Here is a 14,031-nt window from a genome sequence, read left to right on the forward strand (position 1 = left end):
CGTTTGAGTAAGGAAAAGTACAAGCAAAGAGAATGATAAATGATGGATAGAAGGAGACAGGGCATGTGCCTCTTGAAAATTGGACTCTTCCAATTTGCAAAGGGGAAATGGAAGAAAGACATGCCTTGTTCAGGAAACTAACAACCTCAATGAATGTAAACACCTCATGTCATAAATATGAGCTAAGGTTAATAATATAAACAAGAATAAATATGGGGAAAGGGAACTTAGAGAAGGAAGCCAGGAGGGAGGGAAAGGGAAGGGGATTTTTTAAAAGATTGTATTATGTACACATGCCTACTTCCCAAAAGATTGTAAACTGCATGTACTGAAAAAATGCACCAATGAAAAATAAATACACAAATAAAAGTTTCACAAAATGAAACAAAAAAATGGCAGAGTATAGAATCACCGTAAAAAAAATCAATACCTTTTCTGTACGCCAATAATGAACCAACTGAGAAAGCAATCAGAAACACACATTCACGATTGCTTCCAAAAAAATTAAAAGCTCAGGAATAAGTCTTTCACCAACAGAGTGAAAGAATTCTACCATGAAAATTTCAAAATGCTGAAGAAATAAATTGAAGATGATGCTAGAAAATGTAAAAACCTTCCATACTGATGAATTGGCACAATTAATACTATTAAATATAACCACATTGCCAAAATCTACAGATTCAGTAAAATCCCCATCAAAATGCCAATGAATGTTTTCACAGAACTAAAGAGAACAACTCTACAATTCATGTGGAAACACAAAGATCCAGAGAAGCCAAAATAATAGAGCAAAAAAGAACCGAGCTAGAGGTATCACAATGTAGTACAATATAGTACAAAGCCATAGTAATAAAACACTATGGCTCTGACACAAATTTAGATACATAGACCAGAAGCACAGAAATAACCCATGCAACTGTGACTTTCAGACTGAGCTACATCCTGGGCCATTTTTTTATTTTTATTTTTTATTAGAGACAGGATTTCTTTAAGTCACTGAGTTGCTCAGTCTGGAGTTGAACTTGTAATCCTCCTGCCTCAGCCTTCCAGAGCACTGGGACATAGGCATGTACCACAGTACCATTCCCATCTGATTCTTCACAAAGGGACCAAAAACATACACTGATGTAAAGACCAACTCTTTACCAGTGATGCTGTGAAACTGGAGATCCACACTTTGAAGACTGAATGTAGATTCCCATCTCTCATCTCATGCAAAAATCAATTCAAAATGCATCCAGGATCTTACTATAAGAAATGAAACATCGAAACTTCTGGAAGAAAACATAAGAAAAACAGTTGAAGTCATAGACACAGGCACAGGTTTCCAGAACAGAACCCCACTGGCACAGGAAACTATAGCAAGAATCGAAAAATGGAATTAAATCAAAGTAAGCCTCTGTACAGCAAAACAAGTAATCAACAGCGTAAAGAGAAAACCTACACAGTGGGAGAAAGTCTTTCCTATCTCCTCTCTGACAGAGTAAATAACTCAAGGAATTTATCATCAGGTAAAATAAAATAAAAAACTCAGTGAGTCAATGGGCAAATAAGTTGAACAGACCCATCTCGAAAGTTGTACAAATGGCCAGCACGTGTCTTAAAAAACATTCACCAGAGAAACGCAAGTCAAAACCACAGCAAAACTCCCCCTCACCCCAGTCAGAATGAGGATCATCAGCAATACAAAAAATAATAAATGCTGATGTGGATACAGGGGCAAAGATCTCTTCTACACATTCTGGAAGTATAAACAAGTACAGCCACTTTGGAAATCAGGATGGAGATTTCTCAAAAAGCACCACCAACAAAAACCAGGGCTCCTGTTTGATCTGGCTGTACCTGTGCTCCCCGTGGTCTGGAGGTCTGTGCACTAGGGCAGTAACTGTTTCCTGGAGCACAGTTCACAGTAGCTCAGCGGTGGGAACAGTCTTCGTGCCTGTTAGCGGTCAGCAGGCAGAGAAAGTGAGGGTGACACACACAGTGGGAAATTAGCCACCAAAAAGAGTAAAATGAAGCTGTTTTCTGAACAATGGATTCAACTGGACAGCACTGTGTTACGTGGTATACACCAGACTCTGAAAGTCCATTACTGCATGTTTTCTCTCCTATGAGGAATCTAGAAATTTTTTTTAAAGAGAGATGACATGAAAGTAGCAGGGTAGGGGCTGGGGATTTAGCTCAACAGCATAAGTGCCTGCCTTGCAAGCAAGCAGTCGTGAGTTCGATCCCTGGTATGGAGAAAGAAAGAAAGAAAGAAAGAAAGAAAGAAAGAAAGAAAGAAAGAAAGAAAGAAAGAAAGAAAGAAAGAAAGAGAGAGAGAGAGAGAGAGAGAGAGAGAGAAAGAAAGAAAGAAAGAAAGAAAGAAAGAAAGAAAGAAAGAAAGAAAGAAAGAAAGAAAGAAAGAGAAAGAAAGAAAGAAAGAAAGAAGCAGGGTAGAGAAAAGGAAGGGAAGAAGCAGGGGCAGGAAGAAGGCAGAGGGGATAACGGGAAATGATCAGAGCTCACACACACGGATGCACTGCTCTGTGTAGCTCACACTCACCACAGCAGGAAGCTGTGGGACCACTGGGGCCACACCCTGGGGACCCTTGGCGTCTTGGTCCCCTCTGTTCCCCCATTTACCCCTGAGAACTCACCGCCCAGCTGCGCGGGGTACTTGGGTTTCCCACGGTCCCTGTCCCCTACCCCGTTCTGACTGGGGCTGCCCTCCCGTCTTCTTTCCTCGGCCTGTGCGTGCTGTGAATTTTCACCTGAAACTAGAAAAATTCAAGGAAGAAGAATCTGAAGAGAAAAATGTTTTTATCATGCTTGATTTTTGAGTTACGCGATGTTGCAATAATGCAACACGAGCCACAAGTGGACCGCCCTGCTCACTGAGCCACACTGCCCCAGCCTCCAGGGACCCTGTGTTCACACCTCAGGTTCCCCCGGCCGGCCAGGGCCAATCCCCCAGGACATCTGAGGCTGAGAAACCCGGGCAGAGGGAGCTGTGGCTCTGTTCGCCTTGTTGTGTGTCCCTCTCAGTGGGATCCCATGTAGAAAGAAGAGGCTGCTCCTCAGGAACCTGGGAGTGGGAAGTTCCCCTATGTGGTAACTGAGCTCTCTCGCCCCATTCCTGACTTCCGGCGGGCCTTCCCCTCAGTCCGGTGACAGCAAGGCCCCCAGATCCTCATCCCCAAAGATGTGCTTCCCCTCCACACGCCCTTCTGTCTCTGCTCCCCACCCCGCGACTCTCCTGACTCTCCGGCTCCGAGATGCTGTGGCTGCTGCTGCTGCCCCTGCTGTGGGAAGGTGAGTGGGCCTAGGGAAAGGGGTTGTGGGCAGCCCAGTGCTGACCTTCCTTTCCCACAGGGTCCCTGGCTGCTCATACTCCAGGATTCCAACTGACAGTGCCAGAGTCCGTGGCGGTGCAGGAGGGACAGAACATCTCCATACCCTGCAATGTCTCCTACCCCATGAAAGAGTGGAACAGTTCTACTCCAGCTCTGGGCTACTGGTTCAAGAAAGGGGCGAATGTTCACCAGGATCCTCCAGTGGCCACCAATGACCAGCACCGTCCAGTGTTGAAAGAGACAAGGGGACGATTCCTTCTGCTTGGAGACCCCAGGACCTGCAACTGCTCCCTGCACATCAGAGACGCACAGAACAGGGACACAGGCGTCTACTTCTTCAGGATGGAGCGAGGCCGTTACGTGCGATATAGTTACATACAGGACCAACTCTGTGTCTCTGTGATGGGTAAAAAATGAGGACCAGAAGGCCACAAGATGGGGCCTGAGGGGCCCATGGGAGTGTGGGGATGGGACCCCCTGCTTCTCATGCTGGGGGACCCAGGGAACAGCACTCTAGGCCTGGTTGGGGCTCGGCTGGCCTGAGGTACAAGTGGCTCTGAGGACCACACCTGAAGTCCCCTCCAGGGCTTGAATGTCTGTGTCTCTCCTCTCCAGCTCTAACAGAGACCCCTACCATCCGCATCTCAGGGACCCTGGAATCTGGTCACCCTGGGAGCATAACCTGTGAAATGCCGTGGCCTTGTGAGCAGAGGACGCCCCCCACCTTCTCCTGGATTGGAGAGAATCTCACTGGTACACTGGGCCCCAAGACTCCCCGCTCTTCTGTGCTCACTATCACCCCACAGCCACAGGACCATGGCACCAACCTCACCTGCCAAGTGACTTTCCCTGGAGCTGCTGTGACAGTGCACAAGACTGTCCAGCTCAACGTGTCCTGTGAGTGCCAGCCAGCATGCCTGGAGCCCGGGGAGGAGAGGGACAGAGGAAGCAGGACCTGGGGAGGAAGGAAAGAGGACCCCTAACCCCACTGACCTCCTGTTCCTAAAGTGTCTGTGGGGAAATCACTGACACCCACCTTCCTGCCACTAAGAAGGGAATAATCTTGTCTGTCTGCCCAGATGCTCCACGGAACATGACCATCCAGGTGTTCCAGGGAAACGGCACAGGTAAGACACAGCCTGTCCTTCCCTGAGGCAGGGGTGCGGAGGAACTCGGACAGGGGCAGGGTGCACAGAGCTGTGAGGATGGGATCCCTGCACCCGCTCGTCACTCTAACACTCCCCGCTCTCATAGCCGGGTATCACATGGCCCTTGCTTTCGCTTAAGAGGCAGATATGACTGCCACCAGCAGGGAGGTTGGCTTCCCTCCCTGTCCCCCTCATGTCCCTACACAGTAGACAAAGACGAGCTGAGTCCTCTGATGTCTCCCTGTTGTGAAGACTCCAATCCCATCGTGCACGCTTCACCCTCATGCCCTTGTCCAGCCCTAAACTGCCCAATGACCCCATGTCCAGTACGGTCACATAGGGAGTTTGGGACTTAACATATGAATTTAAGGGAAATACACTTTGGTTTTCAGCAAAAGTTAGTGAGAATAAGACTGTACTCGGGCCCTGTGTTTTCCCTTTCTGGCTACCCTCCACATGTGACCCATGCATGTGTGACAGGTGTGCACACACACTCACACCCCTCTCCACATGCCCCGCTTCACATCTGTGGTACTTTCACTTGTTTACTTATTTTGTGGTGATGAAACCAAGATTTCCTCTACCACTGGGCTACATCACCAGACCTTTTATTATTTTAAGTAAATTTTGCATTTTGTAGCAATTTTAGATGGACAGAGAAGTTTTAAAGAGGATACAGGAAGTTTCCATAAATCCCTCTTTCAGTGTCCCTTGTTGTCATAATCTGATGTTGAGAAAGTTCTGGTGGTACATTATTGTGACTTAGACTAATTTTTTTCTCAGTCTATCCAGAGATATTTCTGTATCTGTATACTGGAAAATTTCCCACAAATTAATGATTTGATGGCTTTCCAAGTATATATATATATATATATGATGTCATAAAGTGTAAACCGGGTTTCCATTGGTAGAAAATGAATGTTTCTTATCTTTTTTGACACAAATATAACCAAAATATGTTATTTACATGAACATTCTCCATGATTTTCCATAGGAGGAAATTCGGGATCAAAGGATATATTTGCATGGATGTCATCATATTTATAGATATCATAATTGTAATGAAGATTTCCAAATTGCACTGAGCAGAGTCCGTGTTTCTTACACTCCCCTGAGAAGTGCACTCTTTGCTGCTGATATCACAAGTGAACTCACTGTCATTTTAATTCGCATTACCATTTTGTGACCAGGCTGAGGGTCTTTCATTATGTTTACCAACCAATTGTACTTCTTTGCATGCATTTGCCAGATGAAGATCTTTTCCTGTCAGGGAAGCCAGCTGTTTTTTATATGAGAGGATTTACTTCCCCCCACTTTTGGCTTAGTATGTGAGGACACTCAGGCAGAAGCACACGCTCCATTTAGGGGTGCCCTGGCAGGGACTTTCCCTGCTTGGCAAAGGTCTAGAGCTCCTGTTTTCCCTAACCAGCTCCTACCTGTTCTTCATCTTCTTCTTAAGCCCACTCCTCCAGGCAGCCCTTCTGTCCTGGCGATCTCATTGGCTTCTCAGCACACCCTCCACCCCACTTACCTCCACTGCAAAACATGAGGCAGTGTTTTGTGGGTCCCTGCTGCTGGGGGTCTTGCTTGCACCACTGTGAACTCCTCGGACACAGCTAAATGAGGCAGGCTCAGTGTACTGTAGCTGAGACTAAAGGGCAAACTCTAAAGGCAAACTTGGCATCAGAGCAGGCACGGATGGCCGGGCAGTTTGGCTGACCACATGCGGGTCCTCACAGAGACAGGGCTGCTATTTCTCATGCTCTCTGCTGGGGGCCAAATCAAATAGTATGCACCTGTGAAGCAATAGAAGAGAATGTCACATGTGATGCAGAGATGGGAAAGACCAAGTGCCTCGTGCAGGCCTTGACTCAGACTTCCCTCTGTCTCTCCAGGACCTAAGGCCCTGTCTAATGGTTCATGGTTCCATGTTCAAGAGGGCCAGACTCTGCACTTGGTGTGTGCTGTGGACAGCAACCCACCTGCCACGCTGAGCTGGACCCGGGGGAGCCTGATCTTGCAGCACTCCCAGCAAGCACACCATGGGGTTCTGGAGCTGCCTCTGGTGGAACCGGAGGACGACGGGAAATACGTGTGCAGAGCTCAGCACCGTCTGGGCTCTCTGAGAGTGTCTGTGAGCCTTTTTGTGAGGAGTGAGTTGGCAGGCACTAGGGGCAGGGCACCTGGGTCCCTGCTAGACGGGAGCCCCGCTGATCCCTCTCTTCTTCCCACCAGGCTCCCTCCAGCTGCTGGGGCCCTGGTGCTCCTGGGAGACTGAGGGTCTGCACTGCAGCTGCTCCTCCCATGCCTGGCCGGCTCCTTCCCTGGGTTGGTGGCTCGGGGAGAGGCTGCTGGAGGGGAACATCAGCAACGCCTCCCTCACGGTCTCCACCAGCTCAGCCGGGTCCTGGACCAACATCTCCCTGAGCCTCAGAGAGGAGCTGTGCTCCAGCCTTAAGCTCAGCTGCCAGGCCTGGAATCCCCATGGAACCCAGAGTGTCACTGTCCTGCTGCTGCCAGGTCAGGAATTTATGAAGAGCATGACCTGGCGAAAGGGGAAATTCTAGTCTGGATCCTAGAAGACTCTGGGGAAGAGAAAAATGGGCCTGACTTGTGATAAAGCGGCTAGAAATCAGGGTCCTCTGTCCTTTGATTGGGGTTGGGGCCGGGGGCACAGGAAGCTGCTGTCACATAGATGGGAAGGAAGGTACCCATCCTGGAAAAGAGTGGGCATTCTTGTGGGTCATGGATGAAGGAGCCTGGAGTTCACGCCAGATCTCTCATCTGCAGAGAAACCAGGACCCAGGACAGGAGCAGTTCAGGGAGCCATTGGGGGAGCTGGTGTCGTGGTCCTGCTTGCCGTGTGTCTCTGCTTCATCTTTTTCATGTGAGTGGTCCCCATGCTTTGGTCGGTGGTGGTGACGTGTGGTGGTACACAGCTCAAACATCCTGCAAAACTCAAATCCCAGAGCTGAGGCCACCTGCTGAGATGATAAGGACAAGGAAGAGTGCAGTGAGAGCTTAGCCTTCTGCCACCGTGGCCAGATGCAGGGCTCATTTCCAACACCTGGTTCCTGATGCCCAGAAGGAGGGAGTGTCTGTCCTTCTCACAGTCTCTGAGCCCACACCAGAGCCCTCATGTATTGCTGGGCTCCTAACAGCAAGCCAGCCAGGCTTGAGGGCCCTGGTCTCTTTCTCCAGGGTGAAGACCTACAGGCAGAAACTGTCAGTAAGGCATGCAAGTGGGGATGTCACTCATCCTGTGACGAGCACCGTCTTCCTGGTGAGTGAGGCACACCTCTTTCCACCTAGGGTCCCAGCTGGGTGCTGCCCTGAGGTGACCACAACAGCTCATGCAACATGCCCAAAACTGAGCTATTTCCCCCAGAATGTCTTCCTCCCCCCAGATTTCTTGCAGCAGCCTCAGGCTGAGTACCTGGGAGTCGCCCATTCTCCATCTCCTGCTCCATCCCCCACTGTGGGAGACACTCCAGTGACTTCCCTTGAATGCAAAACAGTTACTGTGACTTTGATTATTTGGAGAATATGACTTTTTTGTATTGTGAGGAAAACTAGAAAGAAGATTACAATACTCGGATGACTGAACTCGGTATTTGGGATTACAATATCCTACAGCCAGTGATTTACCCAGGCCTGTCCATTTTTCTTTCTAGCAAAGCTTTTCTCAATATAACCCATTCCTGCCAAGCCCTCATGTCTCTCGCTTGTGCCGTGGTCTGGGTCCGTCCTCCACAGCTCTGTCTGTCTTCCTTGGAATCAGCTTGTAGAAAGGGGTACCTAGAGCGCCCCTCTGCTTCCTCTGCACCATCCTGACCAGCCCAATAGAAAACCAGGGACTTGAGACGCAGGTCCGTGATTGGCTATTCGGGCTTAGCTTGCCTGAGGCCCTGGATTCAGTCCTTAGCACCACGCACACACAAAGTCAGCCGTGTAGCTGTTATGTCCTGTGGATGGGACATACACTTTTCTAGTAGCCACATTTAAAATGTACGAGGATCCCTGTGAGATCAATTTCAACAGAACATTTTATTGCATCTGATGCATCCAAAGTGTTATGATTCTAATATTATCAATAATCATTATGCAAATGAATATCCTACTGTCACCTTTTTGTAAAAGTTTTGGTTACTAAATCTTCAGTGTTTTTTAGACTCACGGCACAGCTCTACTGTGCTTACTTAACAAACACACGGGCCTAATAGCTACCATATCTGACAGCAAAGGCTGAGAGGATGAAGTCCAGACTCCTCCCAACCTAGTGAGCCTTTTGCCCTCTGATTCTGTAGCTCTGTGGGCAGTTTCCACTTCCCATGATATCCACCCTGGCGTGACCCCGGGATGATCTTTCACACTACGCTTAAAAAAGGCCCTGCCCTCTGCAGGGCAAAGACTCATCAGGCTTCCTAGAATCGTCACAGCCCTGGGCCACCACAGCTCTCACCCACTGCGCCTGCTTCTGCCCATTAAATCACAATGCCCTACGCATATGGCAGTTGCTTTTCTTCCTCCTCTCCCCCTCCCCCTCTCTTTCCCTCCCCCCCCCTCTGTCTTTTTTGGACAGTGTAATGCTTCTCCTCGCCCTGAGAGACAGCCTAAGGTTGGAGCCTGTGAGCTAAAAGTGTTACCTAACCTTGCTCAGTCTGGTTTTATACCTGAAAAGTAGAGTAGCATTCATCAGAAAGTTGTAGGAATTCAGGTATGGGCCATTATTAAACCTGTGAGGGCAGGGTGGGGGTATAAATCAGTGTTACAGTGCTTGTGCAAGGCCCAGAGTTTAATTTTAGTACTGCAAACAAAAAGAATTTTAAAATGTTAAAGGTAGCTGAGTGTAGCCATACTAAATCCCAGCACCACAATCCCAGCGCTGCGGGAAGCTGAGGCAGGAGGATGGACAATTGGAGCCCAGGCTGGGCAACTTAGTGAGACTCTGTCTCCAAATAAAAATAAAAGGGCTGAGAATCCAGCTCAGAGAGAAGGCACTGGGTTCAGCCCTCAGTAGTGCCAACAAACCCCAACCATCACCACCACCACAGAATAATTCTAAAGGTACAAATAAATGTAAATAAGTGAGTGAAAGCATGAATGACTGAACACTTGGGGAGCAGGTATGAGGCAGATGGGTGAATTAAGTCCCCTTCAAGCCCAAGTTCCCTGGAAAGATCCTTGCGCTCACTCCTTCTTCTATCTCATGTCACGTCTTCAGGGTCACCTGAACGCATCCACGTCCTTGGCAGACAGCGCCGTAGGGGATGCCCCAGCCCACCCCACCGCTGAAGCTGCAGGGGAGGAGCAGGAGCCCCATTACGCCTCCCTCATCTTCCAGGGACTGAGGCCCTGGAAGCCTCAGGTCCAGGAGGACTCCAGCACCACGGTGTACTCAGAGATCCGGGTCCAGAAGTGACAGCGCCGTCCTCCCGGGCCAGCTCTGGCTGGGGCCCCGAAGAGACCAGACTGAAGGATGTGTGTATCCTAGGCGGGTGCTTGGGGTCAGCAGCCCTCGGAATCAGGAGCTGTGAGTCAGAAGGCACAGTTCCTTAACTGGCTGGAAGTCACCTGGTAGTGACCTTCAAGTCATTTGGAAGGTCAAACCCAGACTCTGTCACCTCGGGCAAGTGACTCTACCTTCCTATACCTCCCTTCCTCCTCTGTAAAATACAGATGATGTTCATTAGGCACCTCAAGTGAGAAAACGGCACAATGCGTATTGTTAAGTATGCTGTATGTGAATAACTCGTGGCAATGTCTACTCAGCAGAATGAGGGAGTTGTATTTTTCTGACTCTATGACACAATTTGCGGTTTTTGCTTGACCATTTTTAAGAGCATATATTATTTCAAAAAATAAAACTTGCCCAGCATGTAGCTCAGCAGCATAAACACCTGCTTGGCAACTGCGAGGCCGTGAATTCTAAATCCGGTCCCAAAAGTAAATAAATAAATAAAAAATAAAAGTAAAATATAAATAAAAAACCTTGTTGGTATAGAAGCCATGTCTCAACACATTTATCTAACAAAGGACTCATATCTGGAATGCATAAATAATATATAAATGTCTCCCAAAGATCAGTAAGAAAAAATAGGCAACCCCAAAATTTGAGATATGCAAATGGCCAATGAAGATACAGAATAGTATTTCACTTTAACAGCTGTCAAGGAAATTTAAATAAAAACCGTAATGCTGCACTACTACCAAATTGGCTAAAATAAACAGTTTTAATGATATCCAGTTGTTAGCAAGTTCACAGAGCCTTAGAGCTCTGACAAAGTGTTGGCGGGGGCAGGGGATAGATAGCCAGTAAGAAAACTGTCACTCTACTAACACTGAGCATCTGAGCCAGCAATTGTGCACCTAATTGCACACCCAAAGAAAGCACATACAGATGTTCATCAGCTCCAGAAGGAACCTTCATAGCAGCTCTAATTGGAACGGCTGAAAATGATACCCATCCAGTTCCCTTCAGGCAAATATACTGCACAATATTCATGTAGCTAAAGAAGCAAATAATAACCTCACATATAGTTATGAGTATTGAAAACATAATTTGTGGTGAAAGGACCCAGAAACAAACAAAAAACACCGTGCTACATGCCGTCTTTAGGAACAGGAAAACTACTCTTTGGGATTAGAGGTCAGCTGCTGATGACCATTGTAAATTGATTGTGCCAGGAAAGGGGAAGTAGAGATTTTCTAGGGGTCCCTGTAAGTATCTGTTCTTTGTCTGAGTACTAACTGCTCATGTACATGATATAAAAAGACATTTTAATAAAACACTTGTTTTTGTTTTTGTTTGTTTTGTCCTGAGAATCAAATTCAGAATCTCACATTGCCAGGAGTAAAACACTTGTGATTTGTGCCCTTTTTTATATGAATATGACTGTAATAAAATTCACATTAATATTTTCAAAATGTCATCTGTGGATGTACAGTCACGCACTATACAAAAAACATTTCAGTCAGTGATGGATCACGCATATGATGGTTAATACCATGAACCTGGGGTATATTGTTCAAGATTGCGTGAGTTCATTCTGTGGCATTTGCACAGTGACAAAATGGCCTAACCACGCGTTTCTCAGAATGTAGGGAGCCATCGAAGCTGGCAATTGATCACATGTGTGGGGCTAAACAAGGCCAGCCTAAAAAAAAGAGACCAAAACAAGCTATGTAAACAAGCTTTTCCAGCACCAAGAAGAGACAGGGCTCGGGCCAGCCAGGCAAACAAGTTGCTAGCAGTGGGGTTGAAATTGGCATTCTTCTCTGGAGGATATAAATAACCATGCTGCACTGGTTGAGCAGATCCTTTCCTCCCATTAGGAGGATGAAGGCTCCACCTGACCCCAGCTCTGTCTCTTCTTTATTTTTCTCATCCTCTCTCGGTCCTTAACCCCAAGAACTTCAGAAGCCACATTGGGTCATGGCATCAGAATACGTTCCCAAGCTGTGAGCCCCTGCTGGACAGTGATGGTGCTGTGTCCAGCTTGGTATTTTGAGGGTGCGACATTGGACACACCTCCAGTGTACTCAGCAATCTTCAAAATGACCTGAGTGGAAGTCAGGTGGAGAAGCCTGGTTAGTCTCTGCTGAGGCTTCCCAGCATGCATTGCCAGCCCGTATCTCTCCCCTGGGTCCTCAGTCTCCCTGTTCTCCTGGACATCTCTCCCTGAACATTTCTCCCTGCATGACCCACAGGCTCCACATCCTCTACACTTTACAGACTGCTCCTGAAGCTTGAGTCTCCTTCCAGTCCTCCATCCAGGGATGTGAAGATCTCCATCTGTTACCATGGCACCTGGTACCCATGCCTGGCTGTCTTAGTCTGAGTTACCGTATCAAAATGCTATGAATGGCACAGCTTGTAAACAATAGAAATGTATTTCCCATGGTTCTGGAGGCTGGGAAATCTAGTTACCAACAGACCTGGTGTCTGACAGGGCTGGCTTTCTAGTGCATGGATGGTGCCTTCTTGGGACCTGTAAATCGAAGAATGGTAACAAGGAGCTCTTTGAGGTCCCCTTCATAAAGGGCACTAATTGCATTCACCAGAGCTCCCCCTTCATGAGCCAATCACCTTCCAAAGACCCGGTCTCCACAATCATCACTTTACAGGTTAGGGGTTCAAATATGCAGTTTGGAAGGACACAGTACCGGGTTATAGCTCTGGGCAGTGGGAACACAACAGTTTTGCATGTAGTTCTAACCTCCAGACATGATTTCTGTCCTGACACAGGATCTTGTGAAACAGGTCTCGTCCTTCCCTCCTCCAACCTCTCATTTCCCATTTTAGGGTCCTCTCTGCCTGTTCCTGGAAGGGGGTCACTGAACCATTTTCTGAGTTTGCTCCTCCCCATCCTGTTCCCCTGTGACTATGATCTCCCACAACCTCCCCACAGCCCCAGTGTAAAGTTCCTCAAGTTCTAACCACAAAGTTCTCCCCTCAGGAGTCTCCCTCAGCTCCTTCCTACCACCTAGCACCCTGCGAAGACTGTAAAATTTTTCTTCTCAGATCCTGTTCATCTCTCAGCTTTCCATGCTGGAGCTAGAGACCAGATAAAGTGTCTTAGTCAAAGCAACGGAAATCAGCAATTCACCACTTTCCTCTTGTAGTAGCTGAAAGTTGGAAGCATCCCAAATGCCTATCACCTGATGGATAAATGGATTTCTGGCTTGTGAAGGACCATCCAGCCTTAAAAAATGAGCAAAATGTTATTCTGCAACATGGAAGAACCTCAAGAGTATGATGCTATGTAAGAGAAGCCAGATGGCGATGCTTACGTGTTGTATGGCTCTGGTTTATGTGGAATGTCCAGAATAAGCAAGTCTCTGGGAGCATAAAATCATTTGGTGGCCGGTTGGTTCTAGGGGAGAAGGAAATGGGCAATGACTGCTTAGTGGGTTGAAGGTCTCCTTTGGGGGCTATAAAAATGTTTTGTGACCACATAGAGGTGATAGTGGCATAACTGTGAATGCACTAAATGCTACTGAACTGTTTGCTTTGGAACGTTTTATTTTATATTATGCAAATTGTATCTCAAATTAAAAAATAACATACTCTCTGAAGTCAGATCTCTAAGTATCAAATACCTGATTCACAGCTCAATCTCTTGCTACTTCTGATTTGTCCATAAGATGGGGATAATAATGCTGCTCAGAACTCTGGTTTGTCTTGGGGATTCAGGGCATTAACACTGCAGTAAACTTGGCACAGTGTTTGGGCACAGTGAGCCCCCATCCGTGGTCAGCCTGGGGTGCTGGGCACAGTGCACTGACCAAGGGCAGCATTCACTGTGCATTCAAATGCTGTCAAAGTGGTAGGTTTGCTAAGTGACCTCTAGGTTTTGGATATTGGCTTTGCACTCATACCCGTACCCTCATGCATGTTCTGTGACCACAGGGGTAAGGGGAAGATGTGGATGTATGAGATGGCAAAGGAGAAGCACACAGCCTATCTCACATAGCCGAGACCAGAATTCTGTTTCACTTCTCCCTTCCCCCTCAATGCCCACGCCTGCGAGTCACCAAGTTCCTCC

General features: G+C 47.5%; 1 protein-coding gene across 2 annotated transcripts; it reads left to right on the forward strand.

The window, feature by feature from the left end:
- The first annotated feature begins 3,169 nt into the window (after positions 1-3,169).
- LOC100714284 (sialic acid-binding Ig-like lectin 5) lies at positions 3,170-11,272 on the forward strand. Of its 2 annotated transcripts, none has more exons than XM_003465395.5 (9): positions 3,170-3,294; positions 3,355-3,741; positions 3,951-4,232; positions 4,415-4,462; positions 6,379-6,636; positions 6,719-7,003; positions 7,274-7,370; positions 7,685-7,766; positions 9,708-11,272. In XM_003465395.5, exons 1-9 carry the CDS (start codon positions 3,258-3,260, stop codon positions 9,903-9,905), a joined length of 1,674 nt encoding a protein of 557 aa, XP_003465443.2. In that variant the 5' UTR covers positions 3,170-3,257; the 3' UTR covers positions 9,906-11,272. The 2 variants fall into 2 exon arrangements, with proteins under 2 accessions (XP_003465443.2, XP_063109293.1); XM_063253223.1 differs by having other exon boundaries at positions 3,984-4,232.
- The last annotated feature ends 2,759 nt before the right edge of the window (positions 11,273-14,031 follow it).

This window comes from Cavia porcellus, unplaced genomic scaffold (genome assembly GCF_034190915.1).
Source record: "Cavia porcellus strain 051 isolate PalLab524CR breed Dunkin Hartley unplaced genomic scaffold, mCavPor4.1 scaffold_7, whole genome shotgun sequence".
NCBI classification, from domain to species: Eukaryota; Metazoa; Chordata; class Mammalia; order Rodentia; family Caviidae; genus Cavia; species Cavia porcellus.